A 22,474-nucleotide genomic window follows, 5' to 3' on the forward strand; every position below is an offset into this window, starting at 1 on the left:
GAAGGCATTAGATCATGGAGAAACCCCTTCAAGACAGCCTGTGTATGGGGGTGCCCGTGGCTCAGTCGGTTAAGTGTCCAACTCTTGATTTTGGCTCAGGTCATGATCTCATGGTTCGTGAGATTGAGCCCCATGTCGGGCTCTGTGCTGACAGCGCAGAGCCTGCTTGGGATTCTCTCTCCCTCCCTCTCTGCCCCTCCCCTGCTCACATGCCCACGTGTATGCTCTCTCTCTCTCCCTAAATAAATAAACATTAAAAAAAAAAAAAAAAAGATAGCCTGAGTATGAAACTGTTAGCCAGAAGCCATCTTGACTGCACTGGGGGTTTTCATGTCTTACGATCCTTCCACAGAAGACAAGCCTCAGCCACAGTCCTTGGGCAAATGGCCTAGCCTAACCCATCACCTCCAACCTCCTCTCTTCCCAGCCATCTTCTCCTCTCGTTGGGGAGATCCACCAATGGTTTCTTACCACTACTTCCTCTGGGGGAGGTGGTGAAACTTACCACCTTCCCCAGTCTTCTGGCTGCCCTCCTTTGAATGACTGATGGCTTCTGTCCCTTTCTAGGCCTTGTCTTGGGAACTTCAACATTCAAGAGGATGGCCCCTATGTTTTCTCTTCTCTGAGCAACAGCTCTGGAACATCACTGCCTCTGTTGCACAAAGACTTGCTTTAGGTGAAGGCTGACCCCTGACGCCATCTCTCCTCCTGCCCCCTGCAGAGGTGCAGGCTCTGGCTCACCAGTGCCTCTGTTAAGCCGCTCCTCCCCTGGTTCCTCTCAGGCTCACAGCCCTCTTCAGAGCCCTGTGTCCTTCCCTCCATGTACTGTCCACTCTGGGAGCCCTGAGCAGCACCGCCTCCCTCCCCCCAGCCTTTGTTCCATGCCTTTTCTCAACCTGTCAAGTGGTTTAGAAGAAGACCTGAGCATCCTGGTAATATGATCTAGGATACATTTATTTCTTAGCAATATTTTTCCCTCTTCGCCTTATCAGCTCCTCTCCATATCACCTTCCTGGCTCCCTGCCATGCTCATTCATCTCCTGAAAGTTCTTGTTCTTTTCATCCTCCAATCTCACACATTGCCCCCATGAGCCCAGGCTGATGTTATCAGATGTTGAGCAGATGTCCCTGTTTGCAGAGCCTGTCCCTGTCCTGGTAATTCCGTCCTTGGCTACCTTGAGTCTCTATGCCTGCCCTTGGCCTGAGCAGTGCTGCCCAGCTGCCCCCGGCCCACCGACAGCCCTGTTTCCCTCCCCCCACCCCCACCCCCCACTCCAGGTCACAGGACAACTGATGTGGAGAAGGGTGCTCTGTGTTTCATTAATTCATCTTGGGTCCTGGGGATGAAACATGGCATGGAAATGTATGTAAATGTATTCACTTATGCAAAATGATATGAAAATATGTCTTTAGATTTTCTGGGAAAAGTCTGATCATTCTATGAATTCCTCCCCTTGTCAACAACATTACTTTGTAATTCCTTATCCCTTCAGCTCCCTGCTCCCTTAATACCTGCCCACACTCAGCTCTCTGCCTCCCTTATCTTGTGCCAAATCATTATTAATGGTAAACACATTATTTCTCTTCTCCCTTCTCTCTATATGTGAATTTAAACATATAGAGGAAGGCTGAAACGATTAGAAAAGTGTTAATTTTCACTGGGTGTAATTTACTTTTCTTTTGTCGAGTCTGACCTTCTATTAACTTTAGTGAATACCATCTGCCTCCAAGTCATTACCGCTTTTCTAACAATATTAACGTGTTTCCATTTCTGCTTAAATCGTCCCTGTCCTCCGAGCCGGACAATCTGGCACATGCTATTGCTAACAAGCCCTAGAAGCTAACCAATCCTGTTCTTCACGAAACAGGCAGAGCTTCTGACCGTTGGGTTCTTCGCACTCTCCATCTGCCACCTGGGCTCTACCTGAAACAGACGTGGCTTTCTTCCTTCAGAAGAGCTCCCTCCGACTGTCCCTCCGGCTCCCCTCCTTCCTCTCCAAGCCTGACTGCTGGCGTGGACGCACTTTCCACCCTCTGGTTTTTTCTACGACCCACAATCGGCCTGTAGCCGGCTCTTTCCCTGGGAACCCCCGTGCTTGACTCTCGTGGTTGGCTCTCCAGTGGTCTCCAGTGCTCGTGCTCTTCAAACTCCTCATTGTGATCTTCTGAGCCTCGCCCTGGCCTGACCCAAGCCCTCACTTGCACACTCCTCGTCCCGAGTGTCAGAACCGTCATCTTGGCTGTTTCTACCCTGCTTCCAGCACAGAAGTCTCGAGCTCCTGGCTCCTCCCTGGGACTTGGCCTGGTAAGAGGCCTCTGACCTCTCTGTTGACCCCTTCCCCTCAACTTAGGGGCCTGCAAATCAGTCTGGTTTCTATGAGGGCAGAGGCAGGACCTACTGTGCCTTAATAAAGAGATTTCGGTTCTGTGTTTAATTTGTGTCTGGTGCTAGTATTGACCCCATTTATACATCTGAGGACACTGAGGCGCAAAGAGGGTGACTTACCCATGGTCCCCAAACCAGTGAGGGACAGAGCTGGGATTCTAATCTCACACCTTTTCTGGCCTGGAGCCCCATCCTTAGCTTCTATTGCAAAGGCCACCTCCTTCCCTTATTATGCTCCAAACCATAGAAACACAGCTTTTCTGTGCATCCTGGGGCCGGAGGGCCTGGGGGTCCTGGGGGCCTCCCCCCCCGCCCCCCCTCCCAGACACCAGGAGATCCAGCAGCACCAGCGGGAAGGGAATCTGCCAGCTGTGAGATGGACCGTGGGGGGTAGTCTGGAGAACACAGGCCATGGTGCATCATTTACAAGGTCACCAAGAAGGAACCATCCACTCTGCCCTTTGGAACTCACACCAAGTATAGTCATTGAGCAGTATTTTGGACTCCAAGAATCAAGACTTAAACTTTGTAGGCCTGCTGGCCTCAACCTGCCTCTAGTCTGCGTAGTTTCTGAATATGTCAGGATGCACTGAGAAAAGTCTTAAGGGTTTATGATTACTGTTTTCTACTGGCAAGAATGCCTTTGAGCCAGACAAGGCTCAGACATTGCTGGTGATGGCCAGGCCTCACCTGGGTCCCGCTCACCAGTTCCCCTCACCAGGCCTGAGGCTACCCCTTTTGAAAGGCGAGCATCTGACATTTGTTGGAGAGCTCGGGTGACTCGAAAAGCTCCAAAGGTGAAACAGAAAACTTTCCTGGTGCGATCTTCCTACTCGATCTTTTGTCTCATGTTCCCCTTGGGGATGAACAAGAAATACTTGTCTGAATAATTCATAGGCCCCGAGGTAGAAATATGCTGCTTCTTTTCAATAAAAAGGCTGGGTACACGGTGTTGATTATACTTCTTCTGCAATGCTCTACCAAAAAGCACAGAGATCTGAGAAGCTCTGTACCAAATCCCTCTTACAACAGGGAGACAAAAATTAAAAGCCATGTAATATTTTTAATCAAACAGACTAATGCTTGGATAATATGGAAAATTACTTATAAAGCTGTACCAAGCTACACAATGTTCATAAAGGGAAGGTGAAAAAAAAATCAAGTAGCTGTAATTATAAGGTCTGATTTATTTTTATTTTTTTTAATGTTTATTTATTTTTGAGAGAGAGAGACAGACAGAACACGAGTGGGGGAGGAGCAGAGAGAGAGGGAGGCACAGAATCCGAAGCAGGCTCCAGGCTCTGAGCTGTCAGCACAGAGCCCGACATGGGGGTTTGAACTCACAAACGGTGAGATCATGACCTGAGCCGAAGTCGGATCCTTAACCGACTGAGCCACCCAGGCGCCCCAGCCTGATTTGTTTTTAAAACAGAAAACTAGTAGTTAGTTATTTTTGAAACTGCTGAACCCCTTCTACATCTTGCAATATCACTAAGAGACGTAGCAAGAGAACTTAGGCTTTGGGATCCTTTGGAGAACATTTTATTTCTTAGGTACTAAACCATAGCCTCCTAGCGTTGGAGGAGGTTCCCAGCCTATTTAGTTGCTTGTTTTCATTTTACAGAAAGGAAACGGGGGGCAGACAGCTTAGGGTCTTTCTTTTTGTGAGCTTGGGCAGGCTCACAAGTTAAAGAGTCAGCAACTGACACCACAGGGTCCGGAACGCTGTTCCCAGACTTCCTCGTCCACTGCTCACTCTTTGTATCACACACTGACCACTGATTACGGACACCAGGCTCCCAAGGGCTGCTGACACGAAGGCCACCTCAGTTTCACCACAAGTCTCCTCTGTCCCGTGGCTCACGAAATCACAGATATCCCACCACTAAGTACGAAGCGCAAATCCCAAACGTCAGCCTGGCGCGCAGGCCCAGAGAAGCAGTATGGCTTTTCATCAGCAACTCAGACTTTGGTTAGCTTTTGAGTTTCCATTCAGACTCACGGGAGAATAACAGGAGATCGGCGGCTTTGTGGGGCAGTTGTGCTCAATGCGTGTGCCTAACACAGTAATGCCACCAATGCGAAACCCGCGGAGGGATCAGTCTGCTCCCCCACCCCACCGAAAACGAGGTGGAGGGACAGCCGACTCCAGGCAAGGCAGGGAGAGGAGCAGCCAGTCAGCCCCCAGGCTTCGGGCGCACATGCATTTCTGGGGAGCCACCACACCACGCGCAGTGTGGAAACCGGGTGACTTAGCTGGGTCCTCTCAGTACCAGAGGGCCCATCCCACCCTCCTCTGACAGGATGCCCCTGTCAGCCAGTAGCCTCGGAGACAAGCTGGAGTCTCCCAGGGTGGGGACACCCTCCCGAGGTGGCAGCACAGAGACCAAGGTGACAGTGGCAGTGCCCAGGAGACTAGTGACTCATGCCTGCGCCTTGCGCGGAACAGGACCGCTAGGCAGGGCTGCTAGGGCTGTGCACCGCCAACTCCCAGGGGCTCCATAAACCACACAGAAATGGCGCCGCTGGCTCTGTGCGGTGTGACAGCCTGGCAGGCTAACCACATGGGCCTCCGAACCGGAGGAGACCCGCCAGTCGCTCCGAGGGGAGCCCCGGCCCGGGATCGGGGTCCCGGCCTGGCTCTGAGACTCACCAGTCGCTGCATGCTCTTCACGTGGGTGGGACTGATGGATAAGGCTTCTTCATACCACCGCCGGGCCTCGTCGAGGTTTCCCCGGAGCTCGGCAACCTGGCCACGCATGTACAGGACGTTGTGGGACATCGGGAAGAGGTTGGCGGCTTCCTGAGTACAGGCCGTGGCTTCTGCAGGCTTCCCAATGCCAATGTAGACTTCAGCTGTGGGGGGGAGAGCAGAAGACAGACGCTTTACTGGTTTGCTGCCCTTCTGAGGCCCTGCGAACGGCTGTGACTCTAGTTGGGGACACTTACATCCCCCCCACGGGAGTCTGGCAGGGGCCCATCTGGAATCCGCAGGGCCCAGAGCCAGCCAGTCCCCCAGCCTGAGTCGAAACAGCTGCAGTGACGGCCCTTCCCGCCCTCGGTTACACCGGGACTCGAGTCTCTCTGGCTGCAGGGCCTTGGAAGGTACATGAGTCGCCACCAGCCAGAGGGGAGTGAGGCCTGCCTGGCGCCACCCCCCACCCCCACCCTCAGGGCTGACCTAGGGCACCTTGGTGTCCGGGGCACCTGCCCTCAGCTCTGACATCCACAAAGAAAGGGCCGGAACGAGCTGAAGGCCAAGAAAACCAGAGGCACAAGGCCCCTCAAGGGGGACAGCTCTGCCCTCCGGCCTGTTTTCCTGATGCCAAAAAGCACACAGAGGGAGCAGACTGTGGCTGCCATGGTCACGGGCATGAAATAAAACGGCGGCTCCATCAGACCCTGCCCTCCGACCAGTAAAAGCTACTGCGCCCTGGAGACCATTAACTGTATGACACCGACAAAGCCCTTTGAAAACCAAGCTGTCACTTTCAAAAAGGCAGGAAAACGACCTTTCCTGCAATGTCAGGCCTCAGCTCTCGCCGGTGGAGTCCCGAATCGCTTTGCGGCCCCTGCCTCCTAAAGGGCCCATCGCGCTCTGCCGCCCGCCTGTCTCTCGGGCACACTCAAGTGCCCTCTGCTCCTGAGGCCTGTGACCCCAGCACCACCTTCTTCCCGGCGCTGGGCAGGTGTCTCCAAAGACTTCAGACCCCTCTCCTCTCTCCTCACCATATCTGTCAGGACGACTGCCCAGAGTCCTACTCGGCCGGCCGCTGTGCCCTGGGGCCTACTGACTGCTTCTACCTCCAAGGCAGCCCCCGGCTCATCGGCTCCTGCCTGGACCCCCACCCCCTCATCCCTGGTGGTCAGCGACGTCTGTACCCATGCCCCCAAGTTACACATACAGTAAAATGTTATGTGTCATATAATGCAGGCCGAAGTAGAAGGAGTAGAACACAACACAAAAGAAATAGAAAAGTCCTAGCATTTTCCTTGTGCACTTCACAAGCTGTGTACTGGAGGCCACTTTGGAACTGCCCTGACCAGGGCAGGCCCTCCTTGGGCCCCTCACCTGCTGCCTGCCACACCTGTCTGTCCCACACAGCCACTGCCAGGCCAGCCTCCTGAGGCAGAGCTCGGGGCCGGTCATCCCACCTGCAGAAAAGCGCCCCTTCCTGAAGACCTGCTGCTTCTGTTCAGCCCTCACGCCCTTCAGCCTGCCTTCCAGCGGCCTCCCAGGGAGGCCTTCCCTGACCGTCCTGCTTAGCCTGCTGCTCCCCACGTACTCAGCATGACCCTGTTCCATTCTGTTTTCTTGTCCTCCATAATTTCGAGCAACAGGTTCCTCTCGTTGGTTTCCCGTGCTGTCTGCGTGCCCCCTGCAGAACGTAAGCCATCAGCACACGAGCACAGGGGCTGTGTGCGTGTTGTTCACCGATGTGTCCCCGGGGATGGGAATAGCACCTGGCCCAGTCAGAGCTCAGGGAAGAGTCGCTGAGCGAATGAATGAATGAATGAATGAATGAGTAACAGTAACAACAATAGTAGCTAACATTCATTAAGCATGTGCCTTATGCTAGGAAGTGCCCTCATTTCTCCTTCATCGGCACACGATGCCATAGGTACTATTATTTTATCCCCATTGTACAGTTGAGGAAACTGAGGTACAGAGAGGCTGAACGACTTGTCCAAGGTTTCAGGGCAAGTTGGAGGCAGAGCCTGGTCTGGGCCTCTACAGAGAACAGTGGCCCTGACCCCAGATAACATCCAGATCCCTCGATGACTGGCTCCACGGCCCTTACGAACCTGTGTCTCTACTGCTCCCCGACACCCTAAGCTCTGGTGAGCCACTGCTGTTTCCACACACGTGTCCAGTCTTCTGCCCCTTCCTGTGGTGCCATTCTCCCCCCACTGAGGCCTGCTCAACAGCCGTCATCCCTGGCAGCCAGCTCTTCCCCTCAGAGGGGAGCCCGGCCTCTGCGGTCTCTGATGGCTGTGGCCCTAGATGTGTTTCTGTGAGGGGTCTGGGGTCCGCTCACGGACAGCACGCTTTCTGTCTCCCCACCTGCAGCCTTGGGCCCAGAGGCTGGAAAAGGGCAGATGTGGATCACACACTTGGGGTGTGTTAATGTTGACTACTTTTTGACCTCAACCAGCCTGATGGCCCCTCTCCTCGAGCCCCCTCTCTTTCCCAGGGATGGTCACCAACCACTGACTCCTCAGGCAGGGACAGAGCCCTGGGGAAAGCGGGCCCCGCACCGCCCGTCTGTTTTTCTGATCTGTGGGTGCCCTCTTCGACAGGGAGCACAGACATGACGGGCTGGCCCAGGGGTCCCTCAGACGTGGAAACTCAGGCCACTGAAATCCAGCCGAGCCCTGACGGTAGCAATGCCAGCACCGTGCCTGTCTCCCGTCCTCTGGAGGTTCAGCTCACCGGGTAGTTACTGAGCTCCTATGACACACAGGGACTCTGCAGGAACAAGGGTGAAAGTCTGTCCCCGGTGAAAGTCTGCCCCTCCTGGGAAGGACACGGCAGGGCCGTCTGATGTCTCTCACCATGCAATTCCCTCCCGGCTCTAGCCAGCCGGCTGCGTGCCCACTGCGGTTTCAGGTTACCTGAGTGTGCCAGTGACTCGGGAGAGCTGTACAGAACGTTCCTCCCACTGTATGCTTGGCTCCTGACTTGCTCCCATTTTGGGGGTGGGCTTGTGTACATTCCTGAGGTCCCCAGGGCCTAGAGCTGACTGGGTGGGTGACACACTGGGCCTCTGTCATCTAAATCACTATGAAAAAAGACCAGCTTGGGAGTGGGGACCGAATGCTTCTAGAATTTTTATAACAAGAATCAAGGTGGGGCGGGGGGGGGGGGCGGGCTTAAACACCAGCATGACAATGTACCCGTCAGCCCTGTTCTAGGAAGGTTCTCCGTGGGACCATGTATCTTCATGACCACCGTGTTGTCATCAGCCACGTGTCTGATGCTATTGCTTCCTTCCGGAGGAATCGATTGGAAGACAGAGACTCAGCTGAGTCATGATCATGACAGTGAGAGAAAGAATCTAGGCCTCCAAGGACTTCTTTTCAGTGGTGCAGAAGTTACAGGAGGAAACCTATGTCACTGGCAAGGCCTGTGCTCCTCACATAGGTGGGGCAGACAGATGCATGGCCTGGCTGTTCCTAAATGCATCCATTTTAAGTTCAAATGGAAGGACACGGGGCAGATATCCTGTGGTGATTTTCAAACCATTTCCTCCAAAGGAGCCTCTTTTTCCAAAGGGATCTTAAGAGTGGCAGCTGGCCTCCCTCTTGGTTTGGTCCCCTCTTCCAGCCTCTGAGGCACCTCTGGGGACCTCAGGGCTCTAGGGTCCTCAGTTTGTAAGCCAGTGTCACGAGAACACGGAGGGTTCAGTTCCTGTACCTGGGCCGAGTGTGTGGCTGGGGCAACGCAGTCAACTTCTCTGGGCCCATTCACCTGTCAGCTGGGGCCCGAGGCTGGCCCACAGCTCTCCCTGGACAGCGGTAAGGGTCAACCAGGGTGGTGGGAACTGGGGAGGATGGCGCTTCGTGGAGCCCTGCCGCCTTCCAGATGGCCATGAAGAAACAAGAGTACGGGATGCTGAAGCCACCTGGGAGACCCGTCAGCATATTTGGGCATAGTTTGGGCCGATCGGTATATTTGGGGGTGCAGGGCCAGCCTTCTGTTTACCACGGCTCCGGTGAGACAGTGGCTTGGAATAGTCATTCCCCCTTTATGAGGAAATCACGTCTTCTTGGGGTGCAGTCTTAGGCTCCAGGAGCAAGACCTTAGTGGACGAATTGGGGAGGAAGAGGGAAGGATTACAGAGGCCTCCCTGCATCCCTGAAATCCCCAGAGGGGTCCTCTTGCCTAGACAACACAGCCGGCCTTCTAGAATGTAATGAGTCCCTGTAGGTATTTAGTCTGAGCTTATGATGCTTGGGAAGCCTTCCTTCCTGGGGGTCCTCAGCTCAAACAAGGCCCAGGACCTTCCTGGATGAGGGGTTCACAAGTGTCCATCCCTGAGTCCACAGGGCTGCAGCTCCCGCCTTTGTGGCTCCATGTGGCTTCCATAAATAAGTTCTACCATCCCCTGGAGCACATCGTCTTTTCGAGAGGACCCTCCAACCTTTGCTTCTCGTGTCTGCCAGGGGTTCATCTGCCACAGCCATGCACCTGGCCCTTCCCCGCCTGCCCCAGGTCCCATCTGATCGATGCGTTTGGGAGAGGGCCTTGGGCGTGCTCGCGGTGGCCCTTCAGAGCCCCCTCTGCCCCAGGCCTTGTCTCTCGGATGCCTGAATTCTTGGCTTGCTCTTGCAGGCACGTCGCGGGGCTCTGCCTCTGCTACGGGGAGGCCAGCAGTTTGGGATGGGCGAATTTACCTGAGCCGTGATGTTAGGGAGTCTAACTGAGTCCTGATGCCAAGCCACATTCTCAGATTCCACTTCCCTAAGTAAGTGAGCTGGCAGTTTGCTCTCCACTTGCCAGAACGCAGGAGCTAAAGGGTGTTTCGTACTTCCCTAAAGCCTCCAGCATATGACCAGACTTGTTTTCTCCCTCTAAACTATGAGCGACTCCCAGCCACAGCCATCTCTGCATTCCTTAGCACAGGCTCTAGCGTTTAGCAGGTGTTCAAAGTGCAGTCTGAAGATTAGTGAATGCTCAGTGAAGGCCAGAGATGGGCCATTTCTGGGGCGCAGGCCAATGAAGCAAGTCGAGGGTCAGAGAAGCAACAGCAAACAGTTTCCCTGACCCTTCACCGATGGCTAAATTCAAGTTAAAAAAAAAAAAAAAATGAACAAAGGGCCTTGTGAGCTTATGTAAGAGATGGTAAGAGTCTGCACCAAAGGAACAGCAAGACAGAATGAAGCTGGCTCCCGGAACCGAGAGCTTGTCAGGCCCTACGAGAATGCACTTGAACCGTGCAGGGCAGGCTCTGAGAGGTCACTCTCTGATGGGGTCCCAGGCACAGAGATTCTGTGCTGGTTGCTGGCAGCTGACAGCCTCTAACCGGAGGTAAGGGGTTGCTCAGGGTCATGGACACTTTCCACCTTTCTGAGAGCTCACACTGAGCTCTGACAGTCCCCTTTGGAATCACTTGGTTTGTCCTTGTCATTCTGTTGCTGCGGAACATGTTGGAAATAAAGTCCCCTCTCTGCTTGCAAACTTCCCATGGTTCCCTATTGCAGGTGAATGTAACCGAATGTTTTTTGTTTTGTTTTGTTTTAATTTTTATTTTTAGTTTAGAGACAGCGTGCATGAGGGAGAAGAGCACAGAGAGAGAGAGAGAGAGAGAGAGAGAGAGAGAATCTCAAGCAGGTTCCATGCTCAGGGCAGAGCCTGACATGGGGCTCGATCCCACGACCCTGGGATCATGACCTGAGCCAAAATCAACAGTCAGATACTCAACAGACTGAGCCACCCAGGTGCTCCTGTAACCCAATTGTTTTTGCTCAGCGTTCAAAATTAGGGCCCTGCCACCTTTCCGACTGCCTCCCGCGATGTTTAGTTCACGGTCTCACCCCCACACCTCTGCTTGTGCTGTTCCTTCTGCCCCAAATGCCCTCCCTGAGTGGCCATCTGTGAAGACTCCTGGCTCTCAGCCCCAGCACACTCCAGCTGCCCTTGCCTTCCCTAGACACCCCCAGGGAAGCCACCTCTCACACTCCTGTTCTTCCAATGCCCTGTGTGTGCTCTGGGAAGCACGCACCCCAGTCCACCTTGTCCCATGAGACCTGTGTGTGTGCTCACTTTCCCACTAGAGGCTGTGGTCCTGGATGGCCAGTCGAGCTGCTCTGCCTCGGCGTTGAACCACGCCTTGAGTGGAGGGCCTTCTGAAATCACTTGCTGAACCATCTATGGGTGTTATCTGAAAGAGCCAAGCTCTGCGTGTAAGCCTGAGGACTGTTTCTTCTTCAAGGTGAAGAGCTGTTCCTGGTTGGGGGACCCAGTGTAGATGCACTCACAGTCTCCCACAGGTCTGGTTTCCCCATTCATTCATTCATTCATTCATTCTTCTAACACTTGTCAAGCACCTGCTTCATGTCAGCTGCAAGGTTGGGAAGTGGCTTACAACATGCCTTCCCTGGGCTCAGGGTTGTGCACGTTGTGTACTGTGCAAAGGTCCTGGATCCTTCTGGCAGGCTGTGTGCCTGCTGCAGGGCTGCATTTGCCCAGAGAGATGCAAAGTGCCTTCTCACAAATGTGCCTTCAGCTAGTTAGGCCTGTTCTCTGCGGGATAGTCTACCCGGAGGGGACACCTATTTTGGAACTCAGATAAAGGAGCAGCAGTATATGCTGGAGGCAGCTCAAGGGCGGCACCTGGTCTGGGTGCTCAGATCTTCCATTCCACCTGAGGTCTGGCCGACAGGGATGCAGGAAAAGACCCGTGTGCCATCAGGTGCTCCCCAATCATACAGGGCAGACCTGCAGGCAGGCAGGGAGCTAGGCCAGTGGGCCCCCTGACCCTCTAAAACCATTTCCTTTACCCCAAACCCTACTTCCCTGACTTGCGCTTGGAAAACAAACCTTAGCAACTTGGTTCTGGGATAGCTCCTGCACATGGGGGGCCGAGGAGTCCCCATGGTGAGCACAGGGCATCTTCTGGAAGCATCAGGTGCTCCTAGAGCACAGCACCCGGACCACTGAATTCACTCTTTCATATCAAAGTCAGCACGAGGGCCTGATGAGTTTCCTGTCACCCTTGCAAGTCATGAAGGCCCAGGGGAGGGCTGCACCCTTATCAGCTCTCCCCAGAACTGTTCTTTACTTTTCCTCCGGGGAAGGTCAGAAGTGAAAGAAGGCAGTGATTTTGTCTGCATGCATCAGTCCTAATCTGAGCTTCTCTGGGCTGAGCCCCAAGCTGGGCCTACAGTCCCCAGGATGAACATAGCCAGGGCCTTTCCTCCATGAAAGCTTGGCCAAATGCCTCTGTCAGGGTCTCAGCTTCCGGATCAACACTTATTTCTGAGTTTCCGAGTGGTTGTGTCAACCTGTCAGGGGGGAATGCCTCCCCCGGTGGCTTGGTAGGGGTGGCAGGACGGGCTCCTCACCCTCTAGCTGCATCGGAGACACCTGACCCCTCCGGGCCCTGGCCCAGCTGTTCTCCTGATGCCTCAATCCTTCCCCAAAGCCCTCCACCCCTTTGGCTGACCTTGACTCATCATTCAAAGAGAAAACAGAAGCTGGCAAAGCAGACCTTGAGCCTTCTCTTGCCACCACATTGACAAGCCCTCTGTTGTCCTCTGTGCCTATCCACTCTGCTCCTAACTGAGGGCCAATCCCTCTGCCTGCGCCCTGGACCCCACCACTCTCTTGCTTTCTAGAGGGATTCAGACCCCCACGTATCCTCTCTCTCTTCAGGGCAAGGAAGGTCTCAGTCTTGACGTGATCACTGCCAGCAGCAATCAACATGCTTCTGTGTCAGCCATTTGTGAAGCCCCCTAACTTGAACCCACATTCCTCCCCAGCTACCCCTCATTTCTCCCCTCTGCTGCATAGGGGCCCTTCCTGGAAGGATTAGGTACCCCCTGCCTGTCTTCGTCACCTGCCATCCACCCTGCAGCCACATCAGGAGGCTCCGTCTCTGGCCCCCAAAGCCTCACCTGTCATGGCGGCCGACAACTCCCATCCGCCACGACCAACAAATGCTTCTGTCTGTACCTCTTCAACCTCCCAGCAGCACGTCCTACCAGCCGTATCCTCCTTAATAACAGTGATTTGAGGAGTTCTCAAGCGTTTGCTGCCCACTGAACACTCCCCATGCGTTATGTGGTGTAGCTGTCACAACTGCCCTCATCTTCTGTCGGAGAGCACCAGGCTACACCCAGGTGACACCGGGATTTTCACGAGCCCGACTTCAGAGCCCTTGATCGCGCCGCACAGGCCCCTTGGAAGGAAACCCTTTCAGCTGCCACAGTGCCACCTCTCCGGTTCCCCTCCTGCCTCCCTGACCTCCCCCTCCTTGCCCTCGCTTTGGCTTTTCCCCTCCCGCCGCCCAAATTTTAAATGTGGGAGGGGCTTGGATCACACGCAGTCCTGTCCCTTTCCCTGCTTCCTGGACATTCTCTTCCTGGGCCTTCTTATCACACCTCTTGGCCTTAAATCCTCACTCCCAAATGTCTGTTTCTAGCCAAAACCTGACGTGGAGGCTTGACTGTCCAGCTGCCCACATGCCGTCTTCATTTGCACATCCTCAGGCACCAGACACTTCCAAGTTCAAACACGACTCTGGTTTCCCTTCCTCCCTGACCCCAATGCATCAGTTCTCAATGCCCGCTCCCCCGCCATGGCTTCCCATCACAGAGAACAGCGTCACCAGTCACCCGCTGACTCAGGCCCCGAACACAGAACTCTTCCCAGATTCTTCTTTTCTCCTTCTCCCCCAACTTCACACCCACCGGAGAGTCCTATGGATCCTGCTGGACAGTGCGTCTCAGGGCCCACCTCCCTCTGCCTCAGACACCGAGCCGCACCCTCTGTATTCCACTCTTTCTGTTCCCACCCGTCTGACCCTTTCACCCTCCTGCCGGAAGGCCACTGGTAGCTTTTCAATGCTTTTAGGATTAAGTTAAAGATCTTAGCATGGCTACCAGGGGCCCTGCAGGACTGTGCCTCACCTCGGGCCACGTCGTTTCTTTCTCCTTAGGCTCCAGGCCCAGGGGCCCTGCCATTTCTCCAACACTCTCCGGCACCGTCTGCAGGCCTCCCGGGTGCTGTCCTGTGCCTCCCCGCCCGTGTCCCAACCACCGTCAATCACTCCTCAGGCCTTCGGTCCCATGCCCAGACCTGCTCCAGCTCCCGGCTTGGGGCGACCTCTGTCGTCAGTTCTCATGAGAGACCAACCCTGACCCTTCATAGCACGTGGCACAATGAGAATTAATCTGTAATTGTTTTCTCTCACATCTGTCAACTCCATGAAGGCAGGGACCGTGTCTGTCTTTATGACCACTGCCCTCCTGAGCCTCACTCTGACTATGGCCCATAAACACGTGCTGGAAGACGTTGTGCTGAACGCCTGAGCGCCCACCCGGGGTTAGAGCGGGGGTGCTGAATTCTGGCTTCTCCCCTTACTGGCCATGTAACATTAAGCAAGTGACTTGACAGCTGTGTATCCGTTTCTTCATAGGTAAAATGGGGTGATTAAGGTGTTTACACCTCAGAAGGCAATTAAGGCATATAAAGTCTTTGGAATAAAGTCTGATACCTGGACAGTGCTTGGTAAATGTTAGCTACCTATAGAATGTAGACCATTTAGTCAAAGCCACTCCGGGCAGGAGCAGGGGCTGGTTTGCTTAATCTAGACTGGCCCTGAATGGGGCTCGCCCGACCCCCAGGTACTGAGCATTCCCTCCTGCAGGGGCTTTCTGTGCGGTGACCCATACACCACCCATCTGGGAGCTGGGGGCTATGCCACAGGATGACCCCTCGATCCTGCGGATGCAGCCTTTGGGAGGCTGGGAGGAGCCCGGTAAGGGGGTGGGGGCGGGGTGTAGGCTGGGCCAGGGCCAGGGAATTCGTGAGAGTATCACCGCTTTAAGTTCCCAGCAGAAATCAGAAAATCTGATCTTGCACATCTAAGAATAGCCGCTAGTTTCAACTGTGAGAGCGCCAAAGTGAAAGCTATAATTATTAGTAAGTAACAAGCAGAAATTAACCACCTACCGCAAAGTCATTTTTAGCCGCCATCCCAACGTGGAAACTAAAAGATGGGCAACAAAAAGCTGCCGCCTGGTGTGGCAAAGGCTCTGGTTCAACCTGGAAGGTCTGTGAATGTGTGAGTCTCCGATGGCCAACCATCGGTTTGCCTCCTAAAGAAGTACGGCACCTAGGGAAATGGGTTTTGCGATACAATAAGCATCACGTGCTCTAACGGAGCTCCCCTGAGTCTGTCTCATTCCCCAGTAAGACCACAGAGGCACATATTTCCATCTGGCCTGGGTTCTCCCACAAAGGAGAGGAGATAACCCCTCCTCTCTGACCTTTATAAGATGGTATATATACCAATGGCCCCAGAAGGTGCTTGGAACTTCTGAAAAGGAGACCATAAAAATGGGTAAATGTCATGTAAAGCCCAGATGCCATCAAGAAAAGATTGATAAATATATTTTTTAAAAACTGGCCAAAAAAAAAAAAAAAGACCAACGAAAACACTAACAAAATAAAAACAGGAGAAAATATTTATAGCTCATATCACAGACACAAGGCAGATTTCTTTGACACATAACATGTGCTTACAAATAAAAAAGGAAAGCTCAGTACCTAAGAAGATAAATGAGCAGAAACCATGAACAGACGATTGAAATACCACTTTTCACCTATCAGACTGGCAGAGATCTAGAAGTCTGAGAGTTCGTCGTGTTGATAAGGATGCAGGAAAATGGGCCATTCACACACTGTTGGCGGGGCTATAAGTTGGTACTATTTTGTGGAAGTCAATGTGACCAAACTTATCAAAATTGAAGAGTGTATACCCTTTGGTCCATCAAGTCCATTTTTAGGAATTTATCTTACACGCAACATAGAGAGCAATAAATATTTGGAAGGATACTTACTGATGCATTGTCCATAATGGCAAAATATTAGAAATAATCTGTTAACTAATGGAGTCATATAATGATTTATACTATGCAGCCAGGAAAAAGTCTGAGTCAGCGTTACATGTGCTGATGAGCAATGACCTCTGTGTTGCGAGTGACAGCTCAGGAAAGCACACAGGGGACCTGCTAGCAGAGGGTGCTGTGGGTGGGTGGCTGAGGCTCAGGGGCAGGATGGAGCCTTTTCACTCTCTATCCTTTGTACCTTTCCAGTTGTGTACCAGGGGAAGGTACTCTTTATTCAAAAATAATTTAGGGGCACCTGGGTGGCGCAGTCAGTTAAGCGTCCGACTTCAGCCAGGTCACGATCTCGCGGTCCGTGACTTCGAGCCCCGCGTCGGGCTCTGGGCTGATGGCTCAGAGCCTGGAGCCTGTTTCCGATTCTGTGTCTCCCTCTCTCTCTGCCCCTCCCCTGTTCATGCTCTGTCTCTCTCTGTCCCCCCCAAAATAAATAAAAACGTTGAAAAAAAAATAATAATTTAGATAAAACTGTCAGGGAGGTCCCAACAAACTGAGGAACAAAATACACACAACCCATGCTGGTCAGCCACCAGGTGTCCTGGTGAAGAGCTGGAGGTCAGAGGGAAGGGTGTGAACTGGGAGTGAGTCCCACCGCTCAGGAATGGAGGGACCCTATGTGGCCAAATGTCCTTGGTCTTCCCGGATCTGTGCTCCCTGCTAGGCCATTGGCCCATTCCTTCACAGGGCAGCTGGAGGCTCTGGTGTCCAATTCATGATCTCTTTGCCATTCAAATGGACATACCAGTGGCCCAGGGACCTGCTCATCCAATAGGCTGAAAATCGAAGGTTGTCTCAGAGTGACCTCACCTGCTAGCTTCGGGGGCCCCCTCACCATGGGCTCTCGTCATGAGCTCCCACTATACTCAGCTCACCAGAGAACACAATCTAGAGAGGAGAGACCCACAAATGCCACAGTAACACCATGGCCTTGGGCGTTAGGCCTTGATCTAATTAGTTTCTTCCAAAGCTTGCAAAATTTACAGAATCTGGCAGTACTGCTAGGCCTGACGATGGAACCACAAATTGTCCAAGAGTCGACATTGGGCAGGGCGGGCGGGGGCGGGGTGATTGGTCACTGCTATCTTGCCTCTGAGAGCAGTAGAGCTCAAACCACAGATGGTAAGGTCTTATGGTTAAGTGGAAGTTATTTTCTCAGTTCATTCTGAAGTTACCTCTCCAAAGACTATATGAATATATGATCCGATTCTAAATCTTGACTCAAAGTCATTGTTTTGAAAGAGTCAATATGGCACAGACCCCATAAGATTCTAATTTACTCAGTGCATTCACGTAACATAAGCACTATGAATATTCTGTCCAGAGTTTATAAGGCAGGTATGGCATTCATTTCCCACAGTCCAATGACACCAACTAGTAGACTGTTTTTTTTCTAAATGTTTTTCCATTCATTTTTGAGAGAGAGAGAGAGAGCGTAGGCACGTGAGTGGGGGAGGAGCAGAGGAAGAGGGGGACAGAGGATCCAAAGCGGGCTCTGCACTGACAGCAGTGGGTTGATGCAGGGCTTGAACCCACGAACTGTGAGATCATGACCTGAGCCGAAGTGGGATGCTCAACTGACTGAGCAACTCAGGAGCCGCCCTCCCCCCCCCGCCCCCCCCTACCAACTTGTAGATTATTAAAAGCCACACCTATAAACTAACAACGAGAACTGTGTTCTGTGCTGTAAGCTGTGCCGATGAGAAGTGGATATTATGTGATCATGTAAAAATTCAAGGAGAGCTCTAAACTGAATCTTCGCTACCAAGTTCTTCAATGTTCTCATCAGCAGCCACAAAATTCCCTCCCAAGAGTCACGTGGGATATGCAAAAAGGAACAGAGTCTGAATAACCGAATAAGGGGCAGCAAGCCAGCGGGAGAGGCCATTCCGGAACTCAGTGACCCTCACTCAGGTCACTGACTTTTCCAAGAAATGGGCAAGAAGAAGTGTCCCTGAAGTCAAGGAAGTTCATTCCAGCCTAGAAGGACTAACTTCAGCTCTTCTGGTTTTTTTAGACTGTGGCCCTCCAAAATCCCAACTTTAATTCAAATTCAAAAGACACTTCTGCCCCCACACTGGCCCTGCAGGGTCAGCCGGTCTCTCCTGGCCGGCCCTGACACTGAAGCCTTCCCTCTCTGCACTCTGGAGTCACCGCTCATCAGGCGGCAGGATGGGACAGGTGCCAGGCCCTGGACTGGGGACTGGGCTCTTCTGTGGGAGAGCGGCATTAGTGCAGAGGAAGGCATTGCTGCTGTCCCCACGTCCTGAGCGCCAGCTCATCTAGGACCCGGCGAGAGGCCACATGCTGGCAAGCGTCTGCGCAGGAAGAACAATCAGCACATTCATGAATCATCCCTCTTTTGTACTTCTACTTAGAAGAATGTAATTTGTTAATTTACGGGAGTGGTTATGGCTCAATTAAAGATGCCAACACAGAAGAGGCCGGCTGAGCTTGGCTCTGTGACCCGCCAAAGCCAGGTAGATCCGACCATGTTTCCAACAAAGGTCCGCCAATGGTTCCAAACAAGGCTCAACATCACATAATGAGCCTTGGCAAAAGACGACTAAATAGATGGACAACGGTGGGTAATAAGTACTTTCCTCAGCCGAATCTGGCCTTCCGCTGTGCACCCCGAGGGTCTAGCCTGGGAAGGCCCAGTTGGGGGTCTCGCAGACCCAGTGATAAAACTTGAGGAACAGAAGTTACCGTCTATACCCAGATATAAATACGGAAGGAAATCCGCAGCCATCACCTACCCGGAGCCTCTGTGTGTGGGGGGGGGCGCTCGTTGCTGCAATGCCTGCACGTGGGATTTATTTGGGGGATCTCCAGCTATGCGGCAGCAACCATGTGAAACTGGAGGGGGGGGGCAATCACATCTGCCTTCTGGGCTGGTTTCCAGCCCTGTGTTTGCTGCTACCCGCCCCTGCCTCTGCGGATTAGCAGGAGTGCCAACAGAGAGGGGGCAGGGACATCGAGAGCGCTGCCCCTTCCCTGGCCTTGATGAAGACATCTGAGCCATCAACACACCCGTCCCCTCTCCCAGGGACCCCAGGATGCGCCAGGCGCCGCGTTCATCTACCCTAGGAGGCCGGTGCTATTACCCCCACTGTGCAGATGTGGACCCTGAGGGGGAGGGGTGAAGCTATTAGCTCCTGTCTACACAGCCAGTAAAGAGTAATGGACTTCCAGACTTCTGAAGCCTGGGACACCCTACTACGCTGTCCCCTGCAAAGAAAGCCTGGGTGTAGCTCTGGGGTCCCTGCTGCAGCACAAACCCTACAACCGCCACTGAGATCTCCCCAGGACCCTTGGCGTCCAATCAGAAAATTTCCACTGGATGCCTGCTCTGTACCAGGCTCTGGGTCAGGGTATCGAGGCAGGGGACGGGGTGGGGAGATACACAGCAACTCGTGGTTCCTGCAAGGAAGTAGTGGCATTTTGGCGTGTGACCACAAAGGCCGTGATTTCTCCTGATGTGGGGTTGAAGGCCAAATAGGCAAGTGCCCATAGGATGCTCCGGCCTCCGGCTCAGTCGTGTGGGTGTGGGTGGTGGGAGGGCCCACGGGTAGGGGGAGGGCAGTACCTGCATGGAGCCAGATCTGCGCCAGCGTCATCCAGGGGTGTAGTGGGCCCTGCTTGGGGGCGCTGCTCTGCAGAGAAGAGGCCACTTCCGACAGTGCCTGCTCCACTCTTGAGGCTGCTACTGACGTGGCGTGGACAGAGCCTGTGAGGGGTTTCCGAGAAGACGGCATCAGAAGTCAAAGGACAGACCCGACTGACTAGTCACCCCCCCACACCCCCTCCCACACACAGACACGAGTTCAAGACGAACACACACTCCTTCCCCAGGACGTTTCTAAGTCTTATGTCCATAAAGAAATACGGACAATCATTATGGCCTTGAACCTGAGTTTCCATCCAAGGCTCCAGCTAATCTTTTAGTCAACATCCAGAGCACATGCCGTGGGAGGTGCTCCCTTGAGGAGCTCAGTCTAGGACAGCGCGAGTGTTGGGGGGGGGGGACAGGGGTACAGCTAGACACAGCTATGGCGCTCATGCGGAAACGTGGCATAAATGAAGTGCTACAAAGGAAAGTTACAAGGCACCCCTGTCAGGGCCTAAACCTGGAAACTATCATCGGGGGGGGGGGGGGGGAGGGCGTGCATTGGTGACTGGGGGAGGAATCATCCTTGCCTCCTGGGGATGGAGGCCGTTCTTAAGATAAACCAAGCCACTTGCCATTCCACTCCCTGGCTTTTGCAAGGCGGCTAACACCCCTGGATTTGGAACCGCATTCTAGGACATGACTTAGGAGTAGGAGAGAGAGCACGCTTTCACCCTACATACAAGCAGATGTCGGTCATCAAGGCTAAACTGAGGGAGGATGGGCTGTAGCAAAGGCACCTATGCTCAGGAGTTGCTACCTGCCTGACTCTTGGGTAAAATTTGTCCTAAAAGGCTATGGAGAGGTGTGGACCAAGCACATTCACAGGCAAAGGGAGTTGGCAAAGGAACTTCTATTCGGAAATCAATTGACTCATTCCTCTTCGTGTGGCCCTTCTATGGGTCCTGATGGCTGGAGACCATCAGGGGCTTGGTCCTCACCTCTTCCCCCAGTTCTCTCCTGGAGATGTGGTTTCAGAGCTGAGAGAAAGGGTCTCAGTTATTTCAAGGTGAAAACTTGATACTTCTATCACTGGCCACATTCTAAATTTGAATTCATCATAAAGTGTAATATGTAGATAAACATGGAACCATCAACTTATTATAAGGATTCAAATAGTGATAATATATAAAGACCAATGCTGACTACTCAAATAAACGGAGCTGGTTATACTCTAGATAAGACAAAATTGTGAGCATAAAAATAATTTCTGTTGGGGCTTTGAAGTGCACCATAATTTATTCATTTTAAGAGTATTTGCAGCAATAGACTGGCCATCCGTATTGCGTTTTGACTGTTCCAACATGAAGGAAACACAGATACCTCTAAATACACTCAAATCCTTCAGCAGGGATTTGGTGGAGGTGGCTTATGGGAGGTGGATGGAAACCAGGCCAGGAATTCACCTTCTGTGGATAATCCACACAGGGCACCCACGAGGACGAGCAAGAGGAGAGCCCCCCCCACCCCGGCCACCCCCCATGCCCTCTGTCCCGGGAAGGAAGTGAGTCCTGCAGAGTGAATGCGGCCACACAGGAGGAGGAACCGGAGGCCGAGTTAGAAGACATCAGTCGATGCCATTGCCATCCGGAAGACCTAATGAAGTTCAGCTAAGAACTGACTCTTGGGTAGACAAAGTGTGTCTGACTACTTAGAAAAAACAAAAACAGAAAAACAAAATCTAAACAGCAAACTGATTACACTGCTGTTGATTTTTTTGGTCTCGTTTTGAACTTTTTTTTTTTAATGGAAAATAAATATTTTAACTTTGAGAACAAAGATTTCATATAGTTTTCCTGAGAGTTTCAGGGGCAGCTGTCAGTTAAATAAACAAGGTTGCCGTTGCTATAGTCTGACGTCGCCACGGTGGCTTGCCTTCTCATTGACTGCCTTGAACAGTGGTTCTCAACCTTGGCTTCACATCAGAATTACTTGGCGGGGGGGGGGGGGTGTGTGTTTCAAAACCCATGATGTCATGGATTTTTAAACCACCCCCCACACCAACTGAGTCACTAACTCTAGGGATGGGGCTAGGCCTATTGTTAATCACCCAGGTAATTCCACCGTGCAGCTAAGACTGAGACCCACCGACCTGGAGAGACAGAAAAGCAGATGTCATTAATGTTTGGTCAAAAGAAGCCTGAAAGCATATTCTGCACACGCCAGGCAGCGAGCGTGGGTTTTCCTGCTTCCCTGCGGCCCAAGACTCTGGAGAACAGAGTTCCAGGAAGATCTTGTTCTTTAAAGAACATTGGTTCTCAATTCTCTTGGTCTCAGGATCCTTTTATAGACTCTGCAGAGTTATTGAGAACCCCTCAAGAGATTGTACTTATAGGGGTTATATATCTCTCTATATTTACCACCCTGGAAACCAAAACTGAGAAGCGCTTCAAATGTTTGGTCATTAATTCATTACAAAATACAACAATAAACTACTACTGAAGAAAAATTCTACACATTTTCTAGTAGGTTCTATGGTTCCCTTGCTACAAGGGACCTGTGACTTTTGGAGGGGCTAATTTTGCTCTTTGGATTCACTGTTTTATTTGGTCTGCAAACAAATTAATCAGAGCTACTGTTAAAGTTCCTTCTCTTTGTGATATCTATATATGACCAAAGTAGCTAATTATTCACATAATAGTATGCTTCACTGTGGATAAGTTCTGGCAAACGATGACGGTAGTGATGATGAGTTTTAGCGAACGTGGTTGTAGCAGGCTTCAGGCACTCCCAACTAGCACTTCACATAGATTATTTCATTTAACCTTTAAACAGTTCTGTGGGGCTGC

At 52.4% G+C, this 22,474-nt stretch overlaps 1 protein-coding gene across 8 annotated transcripts in view; it reads right to left on the minus strand.

Annotated features, from left to right (window-relative positions):
• The window catches only part of TTC7B (tetratricopeptide repeat domain 7B), a 256,147-nt gene that overhangs the window by 28,083 nt on the left and 205,590 nt on the right, over window positions 1-22,474 (minus strand). For all 8 annotated transcript variants that reach the window (XM_045451860.1, XM_045451858.1, XM_045451859.1 and 5 more), the window contains 2 exons: window positions 19,605-19,745; window positions 5,040-5,242 (listed from right to left, as the gene is read on the minus strand). In XM_045451860.1, the coding sequence (XP_045307816.1) occupies window positions 5,040-5,242; window positions 19,605-19,745 (344 nt within the window). The remainder of the gene's footprint in view (window positions 1-5,039; window positions 5,243-19,604; window positions 19,746-22,474) is intronic.

This window comes from Leopardus geoffroyi, chromosome B3, assembly GCF_018350155.1.
Source record: "Leopardus geoffroyi isolate Oge1 chromosome B3, O.geoffroyi_Oge1_pat1.0, whole genome shotgun sequence".
In the NCBI taxonomy this organism is placed as follows: domain Eukaryota; kingdom Metazoa; phylum Chordata; class Mammalia; order Carnivora; family Felidae; genus Leopardus; species Leopardus geoffroyi.